At 49.4% G+C, this 24,362-nt stretch overlaps 1 protein-coding gene across 1 annotated transcript; it reads right to left on the bottom strand.

The window, feature by feature from the left end:
• Window positions 1-900: 900 nt before the first annotated feature.
• On the bottom strand, window positions 901-19,359 carry MCM2 (minichromosome maintenance complex component 2). Its single transcript, XM_037905204.2, has 16 exons — window positions 19,281-19,359; window positions 18,203-18,390; window positions 17,249-17,424; window positions 14,658-14,921; window positions 13,489-13,708; window positions 12,902-13,109; window positions 12,027-12,161; window positions 11,558-11,749; window positions 10,020-10,113; window positions 8,868-9,118; window positions 7,788-7,914; window positions 7,430-7,542; window positions 6,244-6,486; window positions 5,107-5,289; window positions 3,330-3,485; window positions 901-2,157 (listed from the first exon to the last, which is right to left on the bottom strand). The coding sequence occupies exons 1-16, from the start codon at window positions 19,284-19,286 to the stop codon at window positions 2,047-2,049; spliced, it is 2,667 nt and encodes an 888-aa protein (XP_037761132.1). The 5' UTR covers window positions 19,287-19,359; the 3' UTR covers window positions 901-2,046.
• Between the last annotated feature and the right edge of the window lie 5,003 nt (window positions 19,360-24,362).

The raw sequence follows: 24,362 nt of genomic DNA, 5'->3' as shown, positions 1-24,362 counted from the left end.
CCTACGGATAGGGAGCCACCAATGCCAGTAACTGGAGACAAGTTCTATGAAAGGCACCTAAACCCGAAGGAGTTTGCTGGACCCCACACGGCAGGTACAGCCATTTCCAAGTCGCGTTCTAGAGTAGGTGGGGGCAGTCTAAACCCAGGTTTGAGGCTGTTCTACACCAGCCAGGCAAATTGCATTTAAAACCAACTAGCTGAACTGCTCTTGGACATGGTTCAGGGCTGTGCCATAGTGAAATGTAAGTAGCAGCCACTCAGCCAAGACTGCAGATTGACATGGAGGCGGTGTATTAAAAAGGAAGGGAACTGGGGTTACAGTGCTACAGTTTAAAACCACGGTCACAGTGCATTTCATAGGAGAAGCAGGAGAATACAGAGATCCAGTGGAACCCAACAAGGGCTTGGGTGGTTCAGAACAGTGGTTGGGCCTGGCCATCAGACCCACACACTCTATAGAAACCAGAAAAAGTCCACAGGCCCAGCCACTACTGGCCTCAGGCAGAAATGGTAGAGCGTCTATCATTCCCCTTGCCCTGTGCAGCAATCTCCTATTGTCTCATCACCGTGAAGAAATGCTGAATAGCCCAGAGAAAACTACTGCATGCCCAGTCTGTTCCCCACCCGCCCATCCCCAGCGCTTCAATAGGTGCCCAATCTGTTCCCACTCCTCCCGACAGCGACAGTTACCTGGTAAGTGCAAGAAGTGCAAAACCAGGGCCAGGATATCAAACCCCAGGAGATAAAATGGCTTCTCCCTCTCGCTGTGAGCCTCCATTTTGAATGGTGGAGCAGACCCACAGCAAGACAAAGGATGAGAGCAGGCAAGCCGCTCAGTCATGCTTATACTTCCTTACAGCAGTGGGGGAAAATTCCCAGAGGAATACGAACACAGGCATATTCAAAACACATGTATTCAAACACACGGTAAAAGAGCAAGAGACTCACAGTCTAATATACAAAAAGCAGGTGTGACACAGGAACGTGTTCAGACCCATCGGTCCCCCCAACAGATTTCTTTCTTCATGTTGTCCTGCTGGGGTTCTTGCCACCACAGCTCTCATATCTGTGGGGTCTCAACTGACTTTGCCCTTAAGGACACGGAAACACTTTGCACTGAAGACAGGCTCGCCAGCCAGCGTTCTGTACAAGCTGAGTTGCTTTAGGACTGGCAGGGGGAGTGATGCTTCATTCCTAAGCCCACAATATAGCTTAGGTTCTGCTGCTTCTTCCAGTTCTGACCCACACCCCTACCTAGGGCACAATGTGCCACCCACCAAGGCATTTAACAACCCACTGGGGACTTTGGACATTGCCCCCATGCAAGACAGATGCAATACCAGCCCCTTCCCTTTGCCAATAACCACTTAAACAGCTCTAACGTTTGAAGCGTTCATGCTCTATGTGCCATGTTAAAGTCTCGCCAAGCCCCTCCTGCTGAGCCCAAGCACAAGGTCAGCCCATGAAGGGGCCAAGGGAAACGTCAACTGTCAGACCCAAGGGATTCAGCCCGGGAGGCCAGTTTCTCTCCATCTCCGAAGGGGTCAGTTTCAGATCTCCACACACCAGTCCTGATTGCTATTCGTTAGGCAGTAACTAGAAACAGAAGGAGGCTGAAGGCTATCGTGATCTCACTGGAACGTGTCTGCCAGCGAAGGAACGCCCTTCTGCTGGTACTGCTCTAGCCGTGCCCTCGGGGGAACCTCAAGCCAGAGCTCAGCATGGAGGAAGTGGGGAGGGTGTAAAACATCCAGCCCATGTCATCACCAGCAATTCTCACCTGTCAGGTTCAGCTAAGAGACAAAAAAGAGATACCAAAGCTGCTAACAAACAGACTTAGCTGGGCCTTTACCTATTTAACTCTGTTCTATTTACAAGTCCTTCTGCAGCTCAGCACTCCTAAGGCACTTCCTTAATCCATAAGGCACAAAGCAAGCAAGGGAATGGCTGAGTTCTCCAGTTCTATTTCCGGTTGCATTCTTGGGTGGGACACATGCCAACTTCTCCTCTCCCTTGCAGGTTGTTAAATGCTCTGCCATGGTCCTTAGAACTGCTGGACGATCACCTTCCGTTTCACCTCGCGGCTGAACTTGTTCATCTTGAACAGTTCGCTGTCGTAGAAGGCAGAGAGGGTGTGAATGTTGATCTGGCGAGCCTGGGAGAAGAGAACAGAGGGAGGCGTTAATGCTCATTTCAGAAAAGGACTTTCCACTGCAGAGGGCTCACACCATTCATGAAAATGAGCAGTTTCTGCTCAGCAGAGGCCCAGGCTTGCAGCAGGTCAGGACTGAGGAGAGCTGCATGGAAGATTCTAGCTCAGCACCTGCCTGCCCTTTACTTCCATTGGATCTACAATGCAACTGTAACTAGAGAAAGCGGAGACCCATCATATGCAGCATGCACCAAGTTACACTGGGATTTCTGATCTGCACAAGAGCCTTCTCAAATAAGAGGGGCTGAATTCACAAATCACTCTGGTGGACCCAACATTTGAAAGAGGTACAGTTATTAGGCATGTTCCATGACATGGACCAAGAAGTAAAGAAGGAAGGAATGGGAAATTTGATACTCTACTGGTGCCATGCACTGTTCAGAGACCTCCCCCGTGAGGGCCAACAGTTCAGTTTGGTTTAAAAAAGCTTACAGGCAGACAGGGAAGCCGTAAACATTCAGTGACTGGTGGGGTGGAGGGGAGGGAGGACAGGAATAGGTTTGATCTTTACTGATCACTGCTTGTATAATCACTTGCTTTTCCCATCCTGTCAGCTCATTGTCCAGACTGAACTCCGTGGGCTCTGCTGTCCAAACACTGCAGCACTAGACTAGCGCACAAGAACCAGAAAACAAACCTGATTAGGAATAAGTGAAAGCCACTATTCTATTACCCAGATGGGAGAAAAGCAAAGAGGCAAGAGACAGACTGAAAGCTAAAAACTTCATTTAAAATGGCTTATGTCTAATGCCACCTTCTTCTGGTGCAGCAACTCAGGCAAGGAGGTTTTCAAAAACGTTATTAGTCTGACAGTGTCCCTTTAAAGGCAGCTATGACCTTAGGGCAGATTGAGAGTGGTAACAGAGTAGCCTAGAGAAGACTCTTCAAAATAACCATCCCAACTCACAGTCTGCGAGGGCTGGAACAGCTGGTTTCTTGCTCCTCTCTGGTATCACAAGCATCTCCTTTTACATACAGCAAGGAGAACTCTAGACCATTAGCACTGAAGGTTAAGGGAGAGCCCAAGGATCGAAGAGTGGAGGGAAGGGAAGGGTCCGATCAGGGAGCAGTCAGCCCCACCGGGCCGAGTGCAGTGCACAGAACTTATCCCATACCTTATCCACCAGATCTTTCTCTGGCACCTCAATGGTGTCCTGCTGGGCCCCGTAGCGGTTCCTCTGATACATCACCTGTTCTGCCACAAGCTGTTTCAGAATAAACAGCAAGAGCTCGTTGTTGTCTCGTCTGAAAGCCAGGTAACGGGAAAAGGTCTGGGAAGCAAAGGAAGAGCCAAGAGGGTTAGAGCCAGAGGGCCACACAATCTAGGACCTGCATGCAGGACACAAGTGTAACAGCTGGTCTACACTTAACAATTACATTGACTTAGCTACACCCATCAGGGATGTGAAAAATTTCTCTTCGAGGGCCGTGGTTAGGTCAACCTAATCCCTGGTGTAGACAGGGCAAGGTAGACAGAAGAATTCTTCTGTTGACCTATTTAATACCTCTTGGAGAGGTAGACTAACTACACTGATGGGAAATCCCCCTTTTGGCAACGTAGGAAATATCTACACTACAGTGGCATAGCTGCAGCTGTAGCGCTCGTAATGTAGACATACTGTGTGGGACGGTGAGGCTTAAGCTGTCAAGTAAAAAACAAAAACATTCATTTCCATTTCACACCCTCCTTCAGGGTTCTGACTTTGGAACACAGGCCTTTGCCAGCCATGTTAGTGGCTCAGGAGACATTTACAGAATCCAAAGGGTGAACATATTTACTTTAACCAGGCTGAGGAACCTCCATCAGGTGCTCTCTGATCTTGCGATATAGGATACTCCCACAGGCTTAGGAACCAACCCTGATGCTCCCCAAAGGCTGAAAGACAGAGCTTTTGGGGGAGGGCCTGCCCTTGGGAGAAAGGTCTATGTAGAAGCATAGTCTATATATGGCCCCAAATTCTACAGATTCCACAGTGACCGCCCAAGCTTAAAACTTGCTGATCACAGCCCGCAGCCGAGAAAGCAGCCAGGAGTCTCACAGACCCAAGCAGTAACTTGAGCTGAGCCAACTGAGCTGAGCAGCCAGCCAAAAGCAGAGCATAATTCAAAACCAGAGTCTTTGGCTCTTAGAAAAAAGCATAGATGCTTGCACATTAAAACCAGAGTGACCAGGGTGCAGCCCCTTACCTTCCCATACACACACACACACACACACACACACACACACACACACAAACTGCAACAAAGGAGCTTGTACAATCGCCTACTTCTGTTTGGTCACCATTAAGCTTGTAACAACAGGATCAGAGCCCAGTGCCAAAGCACGAAGGGAGGAGAGGGAAAGAGGAGAATGAGGCAGCACAATGCTCCTGGTACCCAGAGGCTGGATCATACATGTCTCCTTTAAGATAACTTTTTAACACTTCTCTAAATCTGGTTCCAACCTGGGCACAGTGTAGAACAGGCCCGGGGTGCTCTAAATTACACATGCTTGTAACAGCCTTCTATGGGCCATTTTGCTAGCCCAGAATAGCTATATCCTCTCCGTCCCCCAAGATGCCCTGTACCTCAGTGCTAAACCCCAAGATGGGTTTGTTCTGTGGAGGCAGTATAAGCCCTTTTACCTTTCCAGAGCAGGCAGAAGGACTGCACCATAAAGCAGCTTAAAGGGCTGGCTACAGCTTGGGCTGTTTTCAGATACTGTAGCTTCCCCACATCCCTGCAGAGTAACACAGAGCTGCTCACTAAGGCCCTGCTCGCACTGGGGTCAGAGGTAAAGATCAGTGTTTTAGCCAGTGTCCAAATCAAACTGGTTTCAAACCCAGTCAGTTCAGATGGAGCCTTAGTCTAGCTGGTTAAGTGACTCCAACCCATGAGCCCCTTCCCACACACCTTCCGCATGCTCCTCATGACGCTAAACTTCTGAGTGTCAATGAAGCTCTCCAGCATCACCCTGATAGCCATGTTGACGTCGTCCTCCACCACATAGTCCCGCAGGTGAATGCGGGCGTGGGCCTCGGCCATGCGGATCATGGACTCAATGTGACGCACCGTGATGGGGATGCTGCCAGTGGCCTGTGGAACAAGGGGAGGGACAATATTACAAGGGCACACAGAACATGAGAGATAGGAGACCAGGCTCTTTACACAGGCCCTTCTCAGCCCATGCACGTCTGCTTGAGATGCAAGGCTACCTGCTGTAGGTGACTGGTCATGAACCTTCATGACCAAGGAGCTTCAGAAGCCAAGGAAACCACACCACCTGCTGGCGGGCACAGTGCAATATGGAGAAAGGCAATTGATACTTATGGGCCACAGGCAATACCGTTAATTCACTTAAAGGTGTGCTATGAAGGTGCTTTTGCCCCTTATCTTGCTTATTTATGATGAGAGGTGTGAAAGGGTTATTCCCCCTCTCCCAATTCTTAGTAGGGAAATTAAAAAAAAGAAAAAAGAAAAACGGATGAAGCCAGACATTAAACTAAATTTTCCCAAGGTCCATGAAACTCCTTGTGGCCCCGTCAGATTCAGTTGAGAAGAGGAAGATCCAGGATCCCTCGGGAGGAGTCCATAGTCACAATGGGAAAACACTGCAGAGCTCGCCTGCTGCCACACCACTTCCCTCAGCCCCCAAGGGGTGAAGGCAGAGAATGTGACCGCCTCAAAGGAAATCCAAAAAGACATGGCAGGAGCTTATGGGATTCCACAGCAGCAAAGCCAATATATCTAAGATATCTCCATGGATTCCTACCAGAGAGCATAGTGGAGCAGAACGTATTAGCCCCGTGGCATAGAAAACCTCGCTACTAACCTTTACGTTCAGATGAGGCAGAACCACTTATTTACCAGATGTCTCTACAACATTGGACTCAGTCCACCCCTTATGGTGAGGCGACCCAGAGCTTCATACCCAGATACTATGGTGATGGACACAACATGAACTAGTAGGAAGATCTTGGGGTAGTCCACTCCTGATCCAGGTAGCTCACCCCCACTTCCCCACAAAGCCCTTTATTTAAGTCTACTCACCATGGACTCCTTCCGGAGATCACTGTACATCCGGGCCACCTTGTCTTGGTCCATTTGGTTTAGCTTAGGGTGGACCTTCTCCTTGGCATAGATGATGTATTTCTTCAGGATCTCTTGGGGGATGGGATCCACGCCATAGGTGTTAGGGAGGATAATCTCCTGGGCATCTCCATTCTCTACGTCTTTGCTGCCAGGGTGGTGTTTGATGTGGCTTCCCACGACAAACCGGGCTAGCATCTCGTCCTGCAGGACAATGGTAGGAGTAACAGGCACTGCAGCCATCGCTGCTTCTGCAGCTGAATTCTACCAAGCAGCTGTGTGCTGCAGACAGACAAAGCTTGGGGATAGGTGCGCAGTCGGCCAATGGTTGTACTCAGACAAGGGGACCCAGACTGATTCCCACTCCGTCACCGAGGCTGGCAAAGGCTTGAAGAGTCACACTCAGTCTTTGGAAAAGGGGAGCAGGGGCTTCGTGGCATTCAACAGTGATCCCAGTGCACATTGGAGCCATGTACACTGGTTCCAAATGGGAATCTCAGCCAGTCGCCGGGTGGAGACTGTGCCACAATAGGGACACGTCACATTTATAGAAGCAATGTCATTCTTTTGTGGGGTGGGGTGGAAATCCTCACTACGCAGGAGGTAAAATGCCTCAGGAGGAGAAACCATCACAGGAGATCTCACAGCATGAAGGATGGGGCTGTACACAGCCCTGATAGACACCTAGGTTTGAGTAAGGCTGTAGATGATGCTGGGAGATGTTGTCGCCTCTTGATGGAGAATGGGGGGGGATGAAGCTCTCTTGCCTCAAGGGAAGGGGTGTGGTGCAATCCTCTACATGCCCTGAAAGGCCAATTCAAGGAGTTAGCCACTTGGCTGGCCCCAGGGTGAAATGGAGACAGAGGCATTCAAGGAATTGGATGAAAGGCATGTAGCTGGAATGAGGCAAGTCTTTGGGGTGGAGGTTGGGGCCCCCAGCAGCCTGTAGTCACCGACTTGCTGAGGCTTAAGGGGTTTCATTTGGCAAGAGCACCAAGGCAAGGGGTAGCTTTGCCCCATGCTCCCCTTCCCATCACTTCAGTGCTATCACAGCATGGCAGGTGTCAGAACCCGACCAGCTCCCTGTCAGCATGGGCAGCGGCACCCCCACCACTGCATAAGCTGTGGGTCACCCTTTGGCTCGTACCTGAACCGGGTCCACCGTGTCTCTCACCACACACAGGATATCGAATCGAGAGATGATGGGCTCTGTCAGATCCACGTTCTCCGAGAAAGTCAGCGACGGGTCATAGCGCCCACCTGCATCACAGACGGATGCCCTCATGGTCAAACAAGCTCATGTGCTCTCCCCGAGAGACCCTGCATCATAACCTTGTTCCTGTGGGTTTGGTTTCTGTCCCCAGACTGCATGTGTAGTAACATGGTTAGAGGGTCTGGAGACCGGAGGTACATAAAGAGACAGTGCAGTAGTTCTGGTGACTGCAGAACTGATACCATGGGTCTGAGACAGAGACTCCCTGCTCTCCTGATCCCCAGGTACTTACCTATAGGGTTGGCAGCAGCAATAATTGTGCAACGGGCCTGCAGAGAGGTGACTATGCCAGCCTTCGAGATGGAGATGCTTTGCTGCTCCATGGCTTCGTGGATGCTGGTCCTGTCCTGGTCATTCATCTAGGAGAAAGCAAAGACTTTAACATACACTGATGCCCACTATCCTGCAGGAGGGTAAGAGGCCAAGTGTGAAGGAACACGTTACACAGGGCCTCATGGTCCAACTTCCATGAGCCTACACTAGGTGTGTGTGGCCAGGGTTGCAGCAGGGAGGGAGGGAGAGGGGGGGGGAAAAAAAAAAACAAACCCACCAGTCCCCTCCCACTCCACAAGAGCTTGCCGTACAGAGCTGATAAACTCGTTTTAACATTTCCTTGGGCAGGAGAGGATGTAGGGTGGATCCATGAGCCCCAGGTTAGGGGGCGCAGATATTTCAAGAACAGGAGACATCTGCTTCCTTCACTGCTATGAACTGCCCTTATACCCTCAGATTCATTCCTTACCTACCTGCTGCTGGACCTGTGGGGGCTCAGCAGATGGCTTGGATTCAGGCCAGCCCCCTCTATCCGACTGTGGTGGCAAATTTTACTTTCACTTGCTCTTAGGGGACCCATTCAAATCTGGCCCAGCTCAGTAGCAAGTAATAGCTCACACCACCTCATGTGGTCTCAGTGGCCTATGGGAAATGGTGTCTCCATGCAGTTCTTAAATACACTGGCACCACGCCACCAGAATGGGCACTCGTTAGCCCCAGAGATCAAAGAAAGAATGGGAGACAGTCTGAGCTCCCTTCATCCCTCCAGGTCAGGGCTGAAGTGAGGGGGAAGGGAAGCACTGCATGAAGGGTACTTTGATAACTTTCCTGAGCATCACACACACGTGAACTGCATTGTGAGCCTAGCCGGGGACTAACAAAGGGCATCTGCACCAGCCTGGGTCATTCTCTCCCACAAGCAACAGACAAAACACTGGTGGGGGAAACAGTCATGAGCCACTGAACTCCTCAGCCAAGAGAACCCCTAACCCACACCCCATTAGCTCTGCCTTACTGCGTAGATGAAGTCAGTACTCACCTTGTCAAACTCATCGATCAAGCAGACACCCCTGTCTGCCAGCACCAGCGCCCCTGCCTCCAGGGTCCACTCTCTGCTGACTGGGTGCCTCTGGACGTAGGCAGTCAGACCAACAGCAGAAGCACCCTGGCCAGTGGTGAAGATGGCTCTGCTGGACACCTTCTCCACATACTTGAGGAACTGAGATTTGGCTGTACCCGGATCTCCGCAAAGCAAGACATTGATATCACCACGGACTTTGTGTTTGCCACCTACAGCCAGGTCAGAAATAGGAGAGGACTTAGGGAAAAGTAGCTTTTATATACTTTAACAATGATACTGCCCTCTAATGGAGCAGTATGTAATCGAAAGGAAAAGTGCACTAAGAAGGGGTGAGTGTGTTTGACAGGGAAGCTTAAGAAACATAGCGTTGGGTGTTCTCGTGTTTTGTTAGCGTTTGGCAAGAACCGTGAAATCCCACGGTTTCCCTTGGACCAGGAATGTGCAGGTGGGTCCATCAGCACTCAGGATACTACTTCCTGAGCAAAAGCCAGGAAGTCTTGTTTAAAGATCAATTCCTTCTGCCTCCCTCTTCTCCTTCTATCCCCCACCCCCTTCAGTGTGAATTTGAGTTGTGAACACTTCAGGGGGGTCCCAATTCACTCACCAATGGAGTTACGCAAGTACAAAAATCCACCCAAAGAATCTGCAAGAGATCCAGGGTCACCAAGCTCTACATATTGCTAGCCCAGGGGCTCTCGGCACTCCCCTTGTGGAACCTGGTTCTTTTATATGTAGGTGTGTGATGTTGCATTTCTTCCCCCAGTTGAAATAAGACACTTTGTACACAATGAGGAAGCAGTGAGGATTCCCCAGGCATCAGATTTGCACAAGGACACTAAACCCAGAATGTGAGGGGCAGAGGTATGTTAAGCCCAGAATGCTAGAGGCCTAAATTCTAGCTCTTCAGAGCCGGGACCTCATCTTCAGTCCATGTATTTTTACTCCTGTAGACTGGAACTTATGTTCCTAGTTCTATTCACACCCTTACTTTACTACTCCTGATCTTCTTACCCAGAAGTCACATTACAAAGATAATTCCTAACTGCCTTCACTGCACCAGTAGAAACAGGGCTGGAATCACACACTGAATACAATTGACAACACACCTACCAGGGTTTTTGGGTTCACCACCAAACAGGGCAAGGGCCAGGCCTCTCTTGATGTCTTCATGCCCATAAATAGATGGAGCGATGCTGGCAAAGATCTGAAAGGAAAGGCAGAGGAGCTTTCAGTGGCCCATTGCATTCAACATTTAGCATGAAAAGCAGCAAGACTCATTAGCTACACGGCTATTCTAATCAGTGCTTGAAGTCACCCTGCTGACATGAATGATTCCTTTATTATATAGAGAGGAACGTCTCATCAATGCAATAATACGACCGATACACTCCAGAGGTTCTAGGATAGCCCAGTGTTGATGAGCAGGGCACATTGTGCAATCCAGTGCAGGATTCGCTATTACCACTACATTCATACTTGGCATTAAATACAGCCAAGAGACTGTATTTGTTACTTTGTGTTCTGAGTTAGAGATCCTGATTCTAGCTGAAACCTGTTTAAATGATACGTTAATATTTGACAATTATCAGCAGGAATAACTAAGACTGGAAGATCTGCTGTGCAGATTAATGGCTCAAGACCAAGTATTTAGATTACAGGCAATTGGTTTTGTGCATGCCCAATCAAGACAAGTTCTGTCAAAATGTTGGATATTGGTCACTACTGATTTCAAATGTACGTCTTTTTTGGACAAAGAACTGAAGTTTTATTTCCCAAACTCTGGCTTTATAGATGTATCAGCTCCACCCAGTGGAAGTAAAGTTACAAACATCAGACTCTGCAATTAAAGACAGAATAGAGATGACCGAGATCTCATCCTTGCTAAAGGATCTGAACCCACCAGATTATACTCTTCCTGCCTATGGGTGCTCAAGACATCCTTAATCTGGCTCTACGTCCTTTAGTGTATCAACTCAGGTCTTGGCAGGTTACAGGGTTGTTAACTGAACAGTTTAAGCCAGTCTTATTCCTTGCCAACCTGAAATCACAACCCTCTATTAATAAGGCGCAGGGACAGAATGTTTTAAGGGGGAAGATGCTTGTTTTAGGCTCTCGCTCTTTTCGAAAGAAAGGCGAGAGAGACAGGAGATGAGACACAGAACATTGGAGATAGATCTTGTTTCTGCTCTCTCCACCAGGCAGCCACTGCTTCAGGGAGACACCCATCAGCTGGCATCAATGTAGTTTCAGAACTGCCCCTGTGGAGTCTCTCTGTCAAGTCTGGTGGCTTCCCCAGTCACCTTTTTCTATTTTATCCCTGTTGTGGTGTGAAAGGCTTGTACAAACAAGATGGGAACTGACTATCCAGGAGGAATGGTGAAGTTGCTCCTACATGAAGTGCTGACAAAAAATGTACAAAGCAAACTAAGTGTCTCATCCACCCCACTTCAGTTTCTCACTCTCATTGACAGCCATCTTAGTACTACAGGGGGCAAGACATTTTCAGAGAGATGCTGATTTTTGAGCTGATGGCGTCCCTCTAACTTGAGATGTCCCACTGTAATATCACACAGTTTAACTTCATTCTCTGATCTGGACTCATGCAGACAACTAGATGCCAGGAGGAGAAGTGTTTCAAGCAGACTCACTTTCTCCCCAATTTGCTCATCCTTAGACAGGCCTATGAGAACCTTCATGTCCTCATCAGTCAGTTCCCCAACTGCCACCTTGTTGTCCTTCTTGGCAATGTGATTTGCCATGATCACTGTTGCAAATACTGGGAATCCATTGGCTGTGTTCAGTGAGCCATCGTAGTTGTTGTGATAGATTCCTGTTAGCTCCTAGAAGGCACAGAAAAGGATATGGCAGATTAATGTCTAGGTAGCAGGAAAATACCAATGTACATGGCACGAGACTGTCTCCTCCTACTAATGCTCCATTCTCAAGACACTGGAAACATGACTTTCAAGCCTAATCTGACATGTCTTGGAGCTAAGACAGCCCCTAATATCACCCCTCCCCACATACACACACAGAAGTGACAGTCCAGGTCCTCACAATGCCCCCACAAGGCTGAGAATAAGTTTAACTGTGCCACGCTCACCCCAACGAACTTACAATCTCATCCCCTGGTTTGCAGCTGTCGACCAAGTCAGCAAGGAGAATGGCATCCTTAGAGCGAGGAAGCCTGCCAGCTGCCACCTTCCCAGGGCTCTCCTGGATTTTGATGCGCTGGTAGTTCTGGTAGATGGTCTGTGATAACAAACATGAGTTGCACAGTGAGTCAGACACCCTCAGAGCCTGCACGGGTGCTTTTCAAAGGGCCTTTGCAGACGAGGCCAGGGACAGTGCTAGAGCAGTTAGTTTAGACTTTACTAGGCCCTGGGTGAAGAGCGGGGGCCAGGATTGGCTGGGGATTGATTAGAAGTAGCTTTAGGGCTAGAGGCAGTCCCCTGGATAGACAGCCCTGGAAATGGCAGAAGCTTCTGCCATGTTGCCCCGACAAAAGTATTTCACTCTCCGGCACCCACCTGCATGAGGGAGAGGTTAGTAGTATTTACCCATCCAACTCCTGGCTTCACTGCTGAAACACTTGGGTAAAGACCACCCAGCTTGTAGGGAAGAGCATGGTATAGTGGTTAGGTCAATGAGTGGGAGCCAGGAGCTTTGAGTTAGTGGTTCTGCTATTATCTTGCAGTGACTCTGTGGCTCAGTTCCCCATGCCATACAATGAGGAGAGGAGGGTGGTTTGGAAGGCTCAGTGTTTGCAACCCTGCAGCACCTTCAGGTATCCACATACTGCAGGGGTCAACATAGTATCAGACATGCCCTTACACCAGCCAAACAGATAAAGGACTCTCAGGCCCAGAGTTAACTGGGTCTAGATCCAGGGACCAGACCTGTCATCAATCCAGTTCCTCATTGGACAGAGGTGGGAAGCAGGCACCACTGCAGGAGACGTGTTAACATTGTATAAAGGGTTTAAATTTTACCTCTTCCATGTTGATTTCAAAGGGGCCAACCGACTGACACTCTGGGCAGGAGCCGGGCTTCACCTCCTGGTTCTGGGACTGGAAGAAGGGCCCCAGGATGAAGCTGCACTTGCTACAGTTGTACTTGACCATGCTGAGCTGAGGCAGGACCCCTGTGCAGCTCGTCACTACACCGCTGGTTCGGATCAGCTGGTTCAAGTGCAGCTGCCTAAAGAGAGAAGGGAAGACACTGGCAGGCTCCAGGGAAGGCAGAAGGACCTGCCACAGCCTCCTTGCAGCATGCACAGCTGGTATGATACCCAGTGGGGAACACTGATCAGTGAGTCTATTCTCACAGGTTTGTGATTTATCTTTTGGGGAATCAGAAACATTATCCTTGAGCAACTGTGTTACTTTAATAGCAGAGCCCATCACCCTACCGGGACAGGCTGGATCCGCTGGCATCCTTCCCCCAGCATATCCCAGAGTTCCTATTTTCTCACACAGAACTTTAGTCACTGTAACTCCAGCAAGCCTGACCATCCCAAACACGTGGTCCAAAGGCCCTCACAGGACCGGCCGTCATCAATACCAACTCCACTACCTACCTGAGTGACCGCAGCTCTTCTACCAGAGGCAGATGCGAGATACGGACATGGATCTCCTGAGCAATCCGGTCGTATTTGGGGTACATGGCCAGCACCACTTCCTTGGCTGCTTCGTCGAAGATCTTCAGCATTTCAGCTGGGGCCTCTGGCAGGAAGTAGGCAAGGACATGCTCCCGGGCAGCCAGATCTTCATAGTTCACCACCAGGCTCTCTCTGTTCTCTGTAGGGGGCACAAGTAGGGTGGATTTCATCTGTAGTCAGTATTCTCCTGTAGCCAATGTTCTACTGCATCTCTTCTCTCTAGTACCAGATTTCTGATTGCTGAGTTGACAAAGAACATGGAAGCTTCCCAAAAAGCACAGAAACCCAGTGCAATGTTTTCAAGACTGAATGGCCTTGCCACAATGCCTGGTCATCCAACCACCTCCAAAAAACTAAATCAGCAAATACTAGCTCCTGAGATGTTGTGCTAGATAACTGACCCCAAAATTTGTGCGTCATGTAAGCTTTATGGGGCAGGGACCGACATTTTGCTTTTTTCCTGTATTTGTACATCACCTAGCACAATGGGGTTAAACTAATAACACCTACACAAACCATTCTTAACAGATTCAATTAATTTTGCCTTTTCTATTGGCCAACTATTCTTTTTCTTCTTCAAGATCAGTTACCAGCATTTATGGCTCGCTACTATAAATTCTAGGCTGCACTGCTGAGCGGAGACTGATCTCCTAAGTCATATGACACAGTTTCTGTTCCCTGTTTGAATGATCTGGTTCCTGGTGCAAATGATGCCAAGAAACAAATGTAAAGTTCTTTTTCATCTTGTATCGGAGCCTGTAAGCTTCCAATCTGCACCCCTGTGCAGCACTTCCTGCTGGCAGAATTCAGCTGCACAGTGGAAAGTGAACACAAAAGGGGCACGAATTAAGAAGTTACAGTAAAGTTTGTAGCAAAGTTCTGCGTTATTCAGCCATCTCCATTAAAAGCAAAAAAGCCCCTGAAAAAGCTCATTCAGCATTTGGGGTAGACAGGAGAGGAAGAGGACATATGGAACAGACCGCTGTAGAGTGCCACAGCCAAGGAGGAAGAATTGCGTTCTACTACAAAAAAATATCCACGTGGGTCTGCTCATCTGCCGTTCCCACCCGCCCCACAGTCAGCCATACCTTTGCACATGTCACTGATCCTCTCTTTGAACACGTTGTGCCCATGGTCATCCACATGGGTCTTCAGGAAGTTCTTGAAGCGGTGGTAGATCTCAAGCCGGGGAGCCGCCATAGACACCCACTCCCTGACTGAATGTCCCTTCATGTCTTCCAGATTCTCAATGCTCTCAATCATGTCTTCATCCTCCTCCTCTGCCCCATCTGCAGCCCGTTCCGCCAACCGCCTCTTCCGGGAAGGACGATCCTCATCTTCATCATCACTATCTGAAAGTTGAAAGAAAAAGAGAGGTCACTCAGAGTGGACATCCTACTCGCTACACCTCCCTGCCCCACTCCATATATATATATAATGAATGGACCATAATGTCTTTGTAAGCATGGTCAGAAGTTCCCAACACATAGCCAGACCAAACTAAGCTCTATTCTACCACCACAGAATCACAGAATTGTAGAACTGAAAGGGGCTCAAAAGGTCTTCCCAGTCCCTGGCACTCAAGGCAGAAGTATTATCTAGACCAGTGGTGGGCAACCTGCGGCCCGCTGGCCACAGCTCCCATTGGCCCAGAACGGCAAACCGTGGCCACTGGGAGCTGCCTGCTGACGGTCAATGTAAACAACCAGTCTCACAGCCCGCCAGCGGATTACCCTGATGGGCCCTGTGCCACATGTTGCTCACCACTGATCTAGACCATCCCTGACAGGTGTTTGTCTAACCTGCTCTTAAAAATCTCCAATGACGGAGATTCCACAATCTTCCCAGGCAATTTATTCCAGTGCTTAACTATCCTGACAGCTAGGAAGTTTTTCCTAATGTCCAACCTAAACTGCCCTTGATGCAATTTAAGCCCATTGCTTCTTGTCCTATCCTCAGAAGTTAAATAGAACAATTTTTCTCCTTCCTCCTTGTAACAGTCTTTTACATACATGAAAACTTATGTCCCCCCTCAGCCTTCTCTTCTCCAGACTAAACTAGCCCAATTTTTTCAATCTTCCCTCATAGGTCACGTTTTTTAGACCTTTATTCATTTTTCTTGCTCTTCTCTGGACTCTACCCAATTCGTTCACATCTTTCCCAAAATGTGGTGCCCAGAACTGGACACTGTACTCCAGCTGAGGCCTAATCAGCATGGAGTAGAGCGGAAGAATTACTTCTCGTGTCTTGCTTACAACACTCCTGCTAAAACATCCCAGAATGTTTGATTTTTTTGCAACAACGTTACACTGTCTACTCAAATTGAGCTTGTGATCCACTATGACCCCCAGATCCCTTCTGTAGTATTCCTTCCTGGGCACTCATTTCCCATTTTGTATGTGTGCAACTGATTGTTCCTTCCTAAGTGGAGTACTTCGGATTTGTCCTTACTGAATTCCATCCTATTTACTTCAGACCATTTCTCCAGTTTGTCCTGATCATTTTGAATTTTAATCCTATCCTCCAAACCACTTGCAACCCCTCCCACCTTGGTATCGTCCGCAAACTTTATAAGTGTACTCTCTATGCCATTATCTAAGTCACTGATGAAGATATTGAACAGAACCAGACCCAGAACTGATCCCTGCAGGACCCCACTCATTATGCCCTTCCAGCTTGACTGTGAACCGGATAACTACTCTCTGGGAACAGTTTTCCAACCAGTTATGCATCAACCTTATAGTAGCTCCATCTAGGTTGCATTTCCCTAGTTTGCTTATGAGAAAGTTATGCGAGACAGTATCAAAAGCCTTACTGAAGTGAAGATATACCACGTCTACCCCTTCCCCCCATCCACAAGGCTCGTTACCTTGTCAAAGAAAGCTATTAGGTTGGTTTGACACAATTTGTTCTTGACAAATCCATGCTGACTATTACTTATCACCTTGCTATCTTTTAGGTGTTAGCAAATTGATTGCTTAATTATTTATTTCATTATCTTTCCAGGTACTAAAGTTAAGATGACCGATGGTCTGTAATTCGCCAGGTTGTCTTTATTCTCCATCCCAAACCAAGCTCTGGTCTACAGCAGCCCACAAGCTTTAGGTACCAAGAGCAAGTTACAGAGAGATGGTTTAGACGCTGGCTTTTCAGAGATTATGGAGGCAAAAGCAAGAGCCCTATGTGGACCCCAAAAACTGTACACAGAGGTTGACATCAGAACCTGTGTCCAGAGAGAGAGAAAAAAGGGGGACTGGACTGGACATCAGGGTTAATAATTATCCTTCCTCTAAAGGGACCAGCCCATCAAAGATGGGTTTGAAGTCTCCATAAACAGGAGTACAGCAGTTGGCCCAGCACTTACCAGGCATGAGCCCAAATCCCGATATGGGCCTGGGAGCCGTGGCTCAGCAGCAGCCACATCAAGTGCACCAGGCTAATATCGCTACTCCCAGAGCTCCCGAAGTGCCCACCACAAGAGGACTATGTAGGGGGGAATTCAGGTGAGCCCACTGCTGCACAGGCCCCTCAAAACCTAGCTATTCAGCAGGCTGTGGAGCTCCTACAGCGGTCAGGCTATTCAGGCTTAGCAAACAACTCAACGCAGCGGGAGAGAGACTAGCTTCTCCCGAAAGGGCAGGTTACATTCAACCACTTTTAAAATCTCATCGACACGTACCGTAAAGCAGCCCCCTCCTCATGCGGCCCAGGCCACGGTCCAGCTCACGGTCCCGCTGCCTCATGGCCTGTTCCGCCGCCTCCCTCTGGCTGGCGGTCAGTTCCTCCACATCCTCATCATCCAAGGCCAGGCCCTCAGGTTCATAGACATCCAGCTCTGGAATCGGGCGGTAGTCCCTACACACACACAGATCTAGCTTAATCACCTTCGCCGTTCAAACCAGCCAAATTACAGTGTTTTTCCAGCCACTTTACTGTTTGGGGCAAGGTGATGTCAGAAAGAGCCAGCAAAACAGAGAGGAATTTTACAATTCCACGTTACCAATGGCAGACGCTCCAATACTATGGTAACGAATACCAATATACAAACCGAGACTAACAGTCTCTGTACCACACAGCTCCCTGGTTTGTTATTGGACCTGGGGTAGATGAGGTTTCTTTTTAAATCCAGTTGCAAAGGTTCCAATACTTGTAGAATGAACAGTTTTGCTTAAGAAGTAGAGTTGCGAGTTTCATGCTCCCCTGCGTGATCTGAGCCAGACACAGTCCAGGCAGGAACTGTACAAGTTCACCCCTGCAGCTCACGCAACGCTCCTCACTCCCCTGCTATCCTAGCCTTGGGCACCTGTCCATACCCCTCACCAGTGCTGTGTAGCCCTTCTGCTGTTCCCATCCCAGGCTTCTCTTCAGCAGACACACCCCACGGCGCTGATGATGCCTTTAGAAACATCTGTATAGTTTGAACGTGCTGAGCTATAAAGGGCTATTCTGAAGGGTGCACAAATGAGGACCAGGCTGAAGACAATGAGTTATCTCCCTAACGCCCCTGAGAAGAATCTGAACCTGTGTCCAGAGATGAAAGGCAAACATACTGCCCCTTTACCAAGGCGCTGCCTGCACAGAGCAACCCCAGGAGGCTTCTCACATCATCGCCTAACTGCTGCAAGCTCCCTACCTTTCCATTCCATCCCCAATCAGCTCTTCCCCATCCTCCTCCTCCTCTTCGGGGAGCCCCTCGGTCCCCAGCAGCCCCTCTGACTCATCCTCAAAAGGAGGCAGGTCTCTGCCCGGGCTGGAAGTGAAGGCATCTCGCCGAGAGCTACGGGCAGGGCTGGTGGCCACATTCTGGGACTCGGAGGAATCCTGCAGGAAAGGCAGAGTCATGTTAGAGGCCGGCAGAAGAACAGACTGTTCCACAGAGCATGCAAAGGTCTTCCCTCTCTCCCCAGTGCAGGGGCCACAGAACTAGGTAAGGGGGAAGGGATGCTTAATGCCCCATGGGTCTACCCTCCCAACAGGCCCCATAGCGCCAGAACAGGTCTGGGAAGGAAGAGTTAAAATAATCTTCAAATTACCCGTTGGGCAGATCACGCTGTGCGGGACAAGAGAGACACACCACCTTTAGGGGCCTCCTCCCCCATGCAGAGCCCAGGGCACCGGGGGGGGGGGGGAGGGTTCCGTGCCCCAGGGGGCCCCTCCCGCATGCAGAGCCCAGGGCACCGGGAGGGAGGGTTCCGTGCCCCAGGGGGCCCCTCCCGCATGCAGAGCCCAGGGCACCGGGGGGGGGGGAGGGAGGGTTCCGTGCCCCAGGGGGCCCCTCCCGCATGCAGAGCCCAGGGCACCGGGGGGGGGGAGGGAGGGTTCCGTGCCCCAGGGGGCCCCTCCCCCATGCAGAGCCCAGGGCACCGGGGGGGCGGGGAGGGAGGGTTCCGTGCCCCAGGGGGCCCCTCCCGCATGCAGAGCCCAGGGCACCGGGGGGGGGAGGGGGGAGGGGGGAGGGAGGGTTCCGTGCCCCAGGGGGCCCCTCCCCCATGCAGAGCCCAGGGCACCGGGGGGGGGTTCCGTGCCCCAGGGGGCCCCTCCCCCATGCAGAGCCCAGGGCACCGGGGGGGGGTTCCGTGCCCCAGGGGGCCCCTCCCCCATGCAGAGCCCAGGGCACCGGGCGGGTGGAGGGGATTTCAAGGCCCCGGGGGTCACCCCCTATCCAGACCCCAGCTCCCAAGGGTCATCCGCGGCCGAGCCCCGGCACTCACCGCCATCCCCGCTGCAGCTTCCTCTACCGGCTCGACTCCCGCGCGCGAAAAAGCAACCCCACGTGGTCGGCAAAAGCCCGCGAAACCTCATGAATAATTAACGAGCCGCTCATGAATATTCATCAGAATGTTGTGACTAGGCGAGAGACGCGCGGGATTAGGGAAGGTGTCAGGGCGCCACGGGACGGGCCTTGGGCTGGGTGGGAGGAGATGGGGGCTGGCCGAGGGGCTTAGGGGGGAGGGGCTGGGATGGGTGGAAGATGGGGTAGGGGAACTGGGAAGAGGGGTTGGGGTGTGTGGGAGGAGATGGGGTGGGGGGGACTGGGGAGGGATGGGGGGTTGGATTGGGTGGGAGGAGATGGGGGCTGGCCGAGGGGCTTAGGGGGGAGGGGCTGGGCTGGGATGGGTGGAAGATGGGGTAGGGGGACTGGGAAGGGGGGTTGGGGTGTGTGGGAGGAGATGGGGTGGAGGGGACTGGGAAGGGATGGGGGGTTGGATTGGGTGGGAGGAGACGGTCGCTGGCCAGGGAGGATTGGGGGGCTGGCCAGGGTGGGAGGAGCTAGGGGGACTGAGAGGAGATGGGTGCTAGGTATAGGGTGACCAGATGGCAAGTGTGAAATTTTTTCACCGGGGTTGATGGATAAACAAGAAAACCAAAGATCAAGGGAATTTAATGTTGCAGTGCGTTGGTCTCACCACAAGGTGGCACTTTATTCCAGGCACGGGACAGCTGGATGGGGTGAGCAAGTGGCATTTCCCGAGGAGACAGACCGATGCCCGCACTTTTCCAAGTGTCCACAAGTACCCAAAAAGTTTTTACAGGTACCCAACTTCAGACACATTGTGCCAGATTTTCAGAGATGACTGAATAAAATCCATGGGCGCTCCAGATGCTCAGGAAATCAGGCCCTTGTGTGGCTCAGGTTGGGCATCTAAAATCAGTGGCTAGTTTTGAAATGGCCCAAATGTTTGGATCCAGGCTTGTCCGCCTCTAGGTGAGACTACATATTGGGAAGCTCCATGGGATTGAGAAGGGTAGGGAACCCTTCACACCCATCTGCTGGTCTGAATCCAGCTAAAGGCTGTTTTTTACCATCTGATAACTGCCTGGTGGCTTGAGTGAGATGAGTTTTGTAAAATCAGTCTAATTCCTAGTGCAGGGATTCGCAAACTGGGGGTCACGAGGTTATTACATGGAGGGTCATGAGCTGTCAGTCTCCACCCAAAATCCCACTTTGCCTCCCAGCATTTATAATGGTGTTAAATATATTTAAAAGTGTTTTTAATTTACAAGGGGGCAGACACACACAGAGGCTTGCTATGTGAAAGGGGTCACCAGTACAAAAGTTTGAGAACCACTGTCCTAGTGGAATGGTGACCAACAAAATCCACTACCACCAGGATTACACTAACTGACCTTCATTTTTGGCAGTCCCAGCAGATGGCAAGGATTGAATGAGCCAAGGAGACTGAACTCCCTTATACAAGGCAAGGGTGAGGCACATGGGTTGGTGAGAGCAAAGCTTGCCCTGTTGCAGCTCATGCTGCACCTGTCTTGTGGATATAGGGCTACAGTCTCCAGGGTCATCAAGTCAGCACCTTTCACCAGTGCTAAAATATTCCAATAAAATGAAAAAAAACGAGGAGTACTTGTGGCATCTTAGAGACGAACAAATTTATTTGGGCATAAGCTTTCGTGGACTAAAACCCACTTCACTGGATGCATGCAGTGGAAAATACTTCCACACAAACTTCCTCGTGGCTGGACTTTACAAAAACTAGACAAGCCATTTACAACACACACTTTGCTTCTCTACAAAGGAAAAAGGACACTAAACTATCTAAACTACTACATGCTACAAGGGGCCACAACAGTGGTTCCCTTAACTCACCCAAAAATATTGTTAATCTATCCAGCTATACTCTTAGCATGGCAGAAGAGTCTGTCCTATCTTGGGGCCTCTCCTTCTGCCCCTCCACCCCCACAAACATGTTACAGTTCTGTGGTGACCTGGAATCCTACTTTCGACGTCCCCGACTCAAGGAATATTTCTAACACACCTCTGAACATCACACTAATCCACAGAAACCTTCCTACCAACACTACAAAAAGAAGGATCCTGCGTGGACTCCACATGAAGGTCGAAACAACAGTCTGGACTTCTACATAGAGTGCTTTTGCCGATGTGCACGGGCTGAAATTGTGGAAAAGCAGCATCACATGCCCCATAACCTCAGCTGTGCAGAACACAACGCCATCCACAGTCTCAGGAACAACTCTGACATCATAATCAAAAAGGCTGACAAAGGAGGTGCTGTCGTCATCATGAATAGGTCGGAATATGAACGAGAGGCTGCTAGGCAGCTCTCCAACACCACTTTCTACAAGCCATTACCCTTTGATCCCACTGAGGGCTACCAAAAGAAACTATACCATTTGCTCAAGAAACTCCCTGAAAAAGCACAGGAACAAATCTGCACAGACACACCCCTAGAACCACAGCCAGGGGTATTCTATCTGCTACCCAAGATCCATAAACCTGGAAATGCTGGACGCCCCATCATCTGAGGCATTGGCACCCTGATAGCAGGGTTGTCTGGCTATGTAGACTCTCTCCTCAGGCCCTACACTACCAGCAGTCCTAGCTATCTTCGAGACACCACTGACTTCCATTAATTTACAGACCATTGGTGATCTTCCAGAAAACACCATCCTGGCCACTATGGATGTAGAAGCCCTCTACACCAACATTCCACACAAAGATGGACTACAAGCCGTCAGGAACAGTATCCCGATAATGTCACGGCAGACCTGGTGGCTGAACTTTGTGACTTTGTCCTCACCCAAAACTATTTCACATTTGGGGACAATGTATACCTTCAAGTCAGTGGCACTGCTATGGGTTCCCACATGGCCTCACAGTATGCTAACATTTTTATGGCTGACTTAGAACAACGCTTCCTCAGCTCTTGTCTCCTAACGCCCCTACTCTACTTGTGCTACATTAATGACATCTTCATTATCTGGACCATGGAAAAGAAGCCCTTGAGGAATTCCAACATGATTTCAATAATTTTCATCCCACCATCGCCCTCAGCCTGGACCAGTCCTCACAAGAGATTCTCTTCCTGGACACTACAGTGCTAATAAGCGATGGTCACATAAACTCCACCCTAAATCGAAAACCTACTGACCGCTATACTTACCTACATGCCTCCAGCTTTCATCCAGACCACATCACACAATCCATTGTCTACAGCCAAGCTCTAAGATACAACTGCATTTGCTCCAATCCCTCAGACAGAGACAAACACCTACAAGATCTCTATCAAGCGTTCTTAATACTACAATACCCACCTGCTGAAGTGAAGAAACAGATTTGACAGAGCCAGAAGAATACCCAGAAGTCATCTACTCCAGGACAGGCCCAACAAAGAAAGTAACAGAACGTCACTAGCCATCACCTTCAGCCCCCAACTAAAACCTCTCCAGCGCATCATCAAGGAATTACAACCTATCCTTAAGGACGATCCCTCACTCTCACAGGCCAGTCCTCGATTACAGACAGCCCCCCAACCTAAAGCAAATACTCACCAGCAACCACACAACAAAAACACTAACCCAGGAACCTATCCTTGCAACAAAGCCCGTTGCCAACTCTGTCCACATATCTATTCAAGGGACACCATCATAGGGCCTAATCACATCAGCCACATCATAAGAGGCTCGTTCACCTGCACATCTACCGATGTGATCTATACCATCATGTGCTCCTCTGCCATGTACATTGGCCAAACCGGACAATCTCTATGCAAAAGAATAAATGGATACAAATCAGACGTCAAGAATGATAACATTCAAATACCAGTCGGAGAATACTTTAACCTCCCTGGTCACTCAATTTCAGACGTAAAAGTCGCAATTCTCCAACAAAAAAAACTTCAAAACCAGACTCCAATGAGAAACTGCAGAACTGGAATTAATTTGCAAACGGGATACCATTAAATTAGGCTTGAATAAAGACTGGGAGTGGATGGGTCATTACACAAAATAAAAATTATTTCCCCATGCTAATTTTTCCCCTACTTTTACTCACACCTTCTTGTCAACTGCACCTTCTTGTCAACTGTTTGAAATGGGCTATCCTGATTATCGCTACAAAAGTTTTTTTTTCTCCTGATGATAATAGCCCTCCTTAATTGATTAGTCTCGTCATATATCTTCCTTCTGTATTTTCCGCTGCATGCATCCGATGAAGTGGATTTTAGCCCATGAAAGCTTATGCCCAAATAAATTTGTTAGTCTCTAAGGTGCCACAAGGAATCCCTGTTTTTTTTTTTTGCTGATACAGACTAACACGGCTACCACTCTGAAACCTGTCACCAATAAAATGAGATTTCCTTGAAGCAAAGTAGAGTGAATTGGAACAGTTAGAGATGCCATAGTGACAGCTCTGCCAGGGGTCCACCAGAAGTTAACAAGGTTATACAAAGTCTGCTAAATTTCTCAACCTCTCAGGCAAGTAGCTGTTGTCTCACCTGGTATTGTAAAATGCTTTGAGATCTACAGATGAAAACACTATTGTTATTATTAATAATAATGCCTATGTTCCCATTAGAAACCCCAGGAAGCAAAATGAAAATGGAAAGATGGAAAGACAACACTGGAAAGATGAAGAGGTAGCACAGTGTCACACCTTTGAGTGTGCACCTATGTAAGCCACAGACCTAAGCACAGAGGTGTGAAGAGCTCAATACTTATTGATTCCAGACAGAAAAGTATTTATTAAGACTTAGGCCAGAGGACCGTGTGTGAGTGTGTGTGTGTGTGTATGTAAACAATGTGGCCGTATGGGTCAGCATGATAGGCAGTGGCCTCAATGCACCAGCAGTCTAACCATTGTCAAATTATTTGTAGGCTTTGTGGCAGGGGAGAGTTTTAAGGAGTAATTTGAAGGGAAGATAATTAGTTAGTTTTGCAGAGGTTTATGGGGAGCTCCTCCCAAGTGTGAAGGCAGAATGGGAAAAGCATGACAGTGCTTGTGTGAAAATTTAACAAGTGGGCAATGGAGGTTGGTTGAC

The sequence above is a fragment of the Chelonia mydas genome, chromosome 7 (genome assembly GCF_015237465.2).
Source record: "Chelonia mydas isolate rCheMyd1 chromosome 7, rCheMyd1.pri.v2, whole genome shotgun sequence".
Classification (NCBI taxonomy): Eukaryota; Metazoa; Chordata; order Testudines; family Cheloniidae; genus Chelonia; species Chelonia mydas.
The sequence above is the reverse complement of the archived record's forward strand: the minus strand, read 5'-3'. Positions and strand labels throughout refer to the sequence as shown.

What these genes read in the sequence shown, in the direction of transcription:
- MCM2 (XM_037905204.2), bottom strand. An exon ending in GCAAACCAGGGGATGAGATT is followed by an intron (nt 11,750 to 12,026) that starts GTAAGTTCGTTG and finishes TGTGCCTTCTAG; the next exon opens with GAGCTAACAGGAATCTATCA. An exon ending in ACACGGTGGACCCGGTTCAG is followed by an intron (nt 6,487 to 7,429) that starts GTACGAGCCAAA and finishes ATTGTCCTGCAG; the next exon opens with GACGAGATGCTAGCCCGGTT.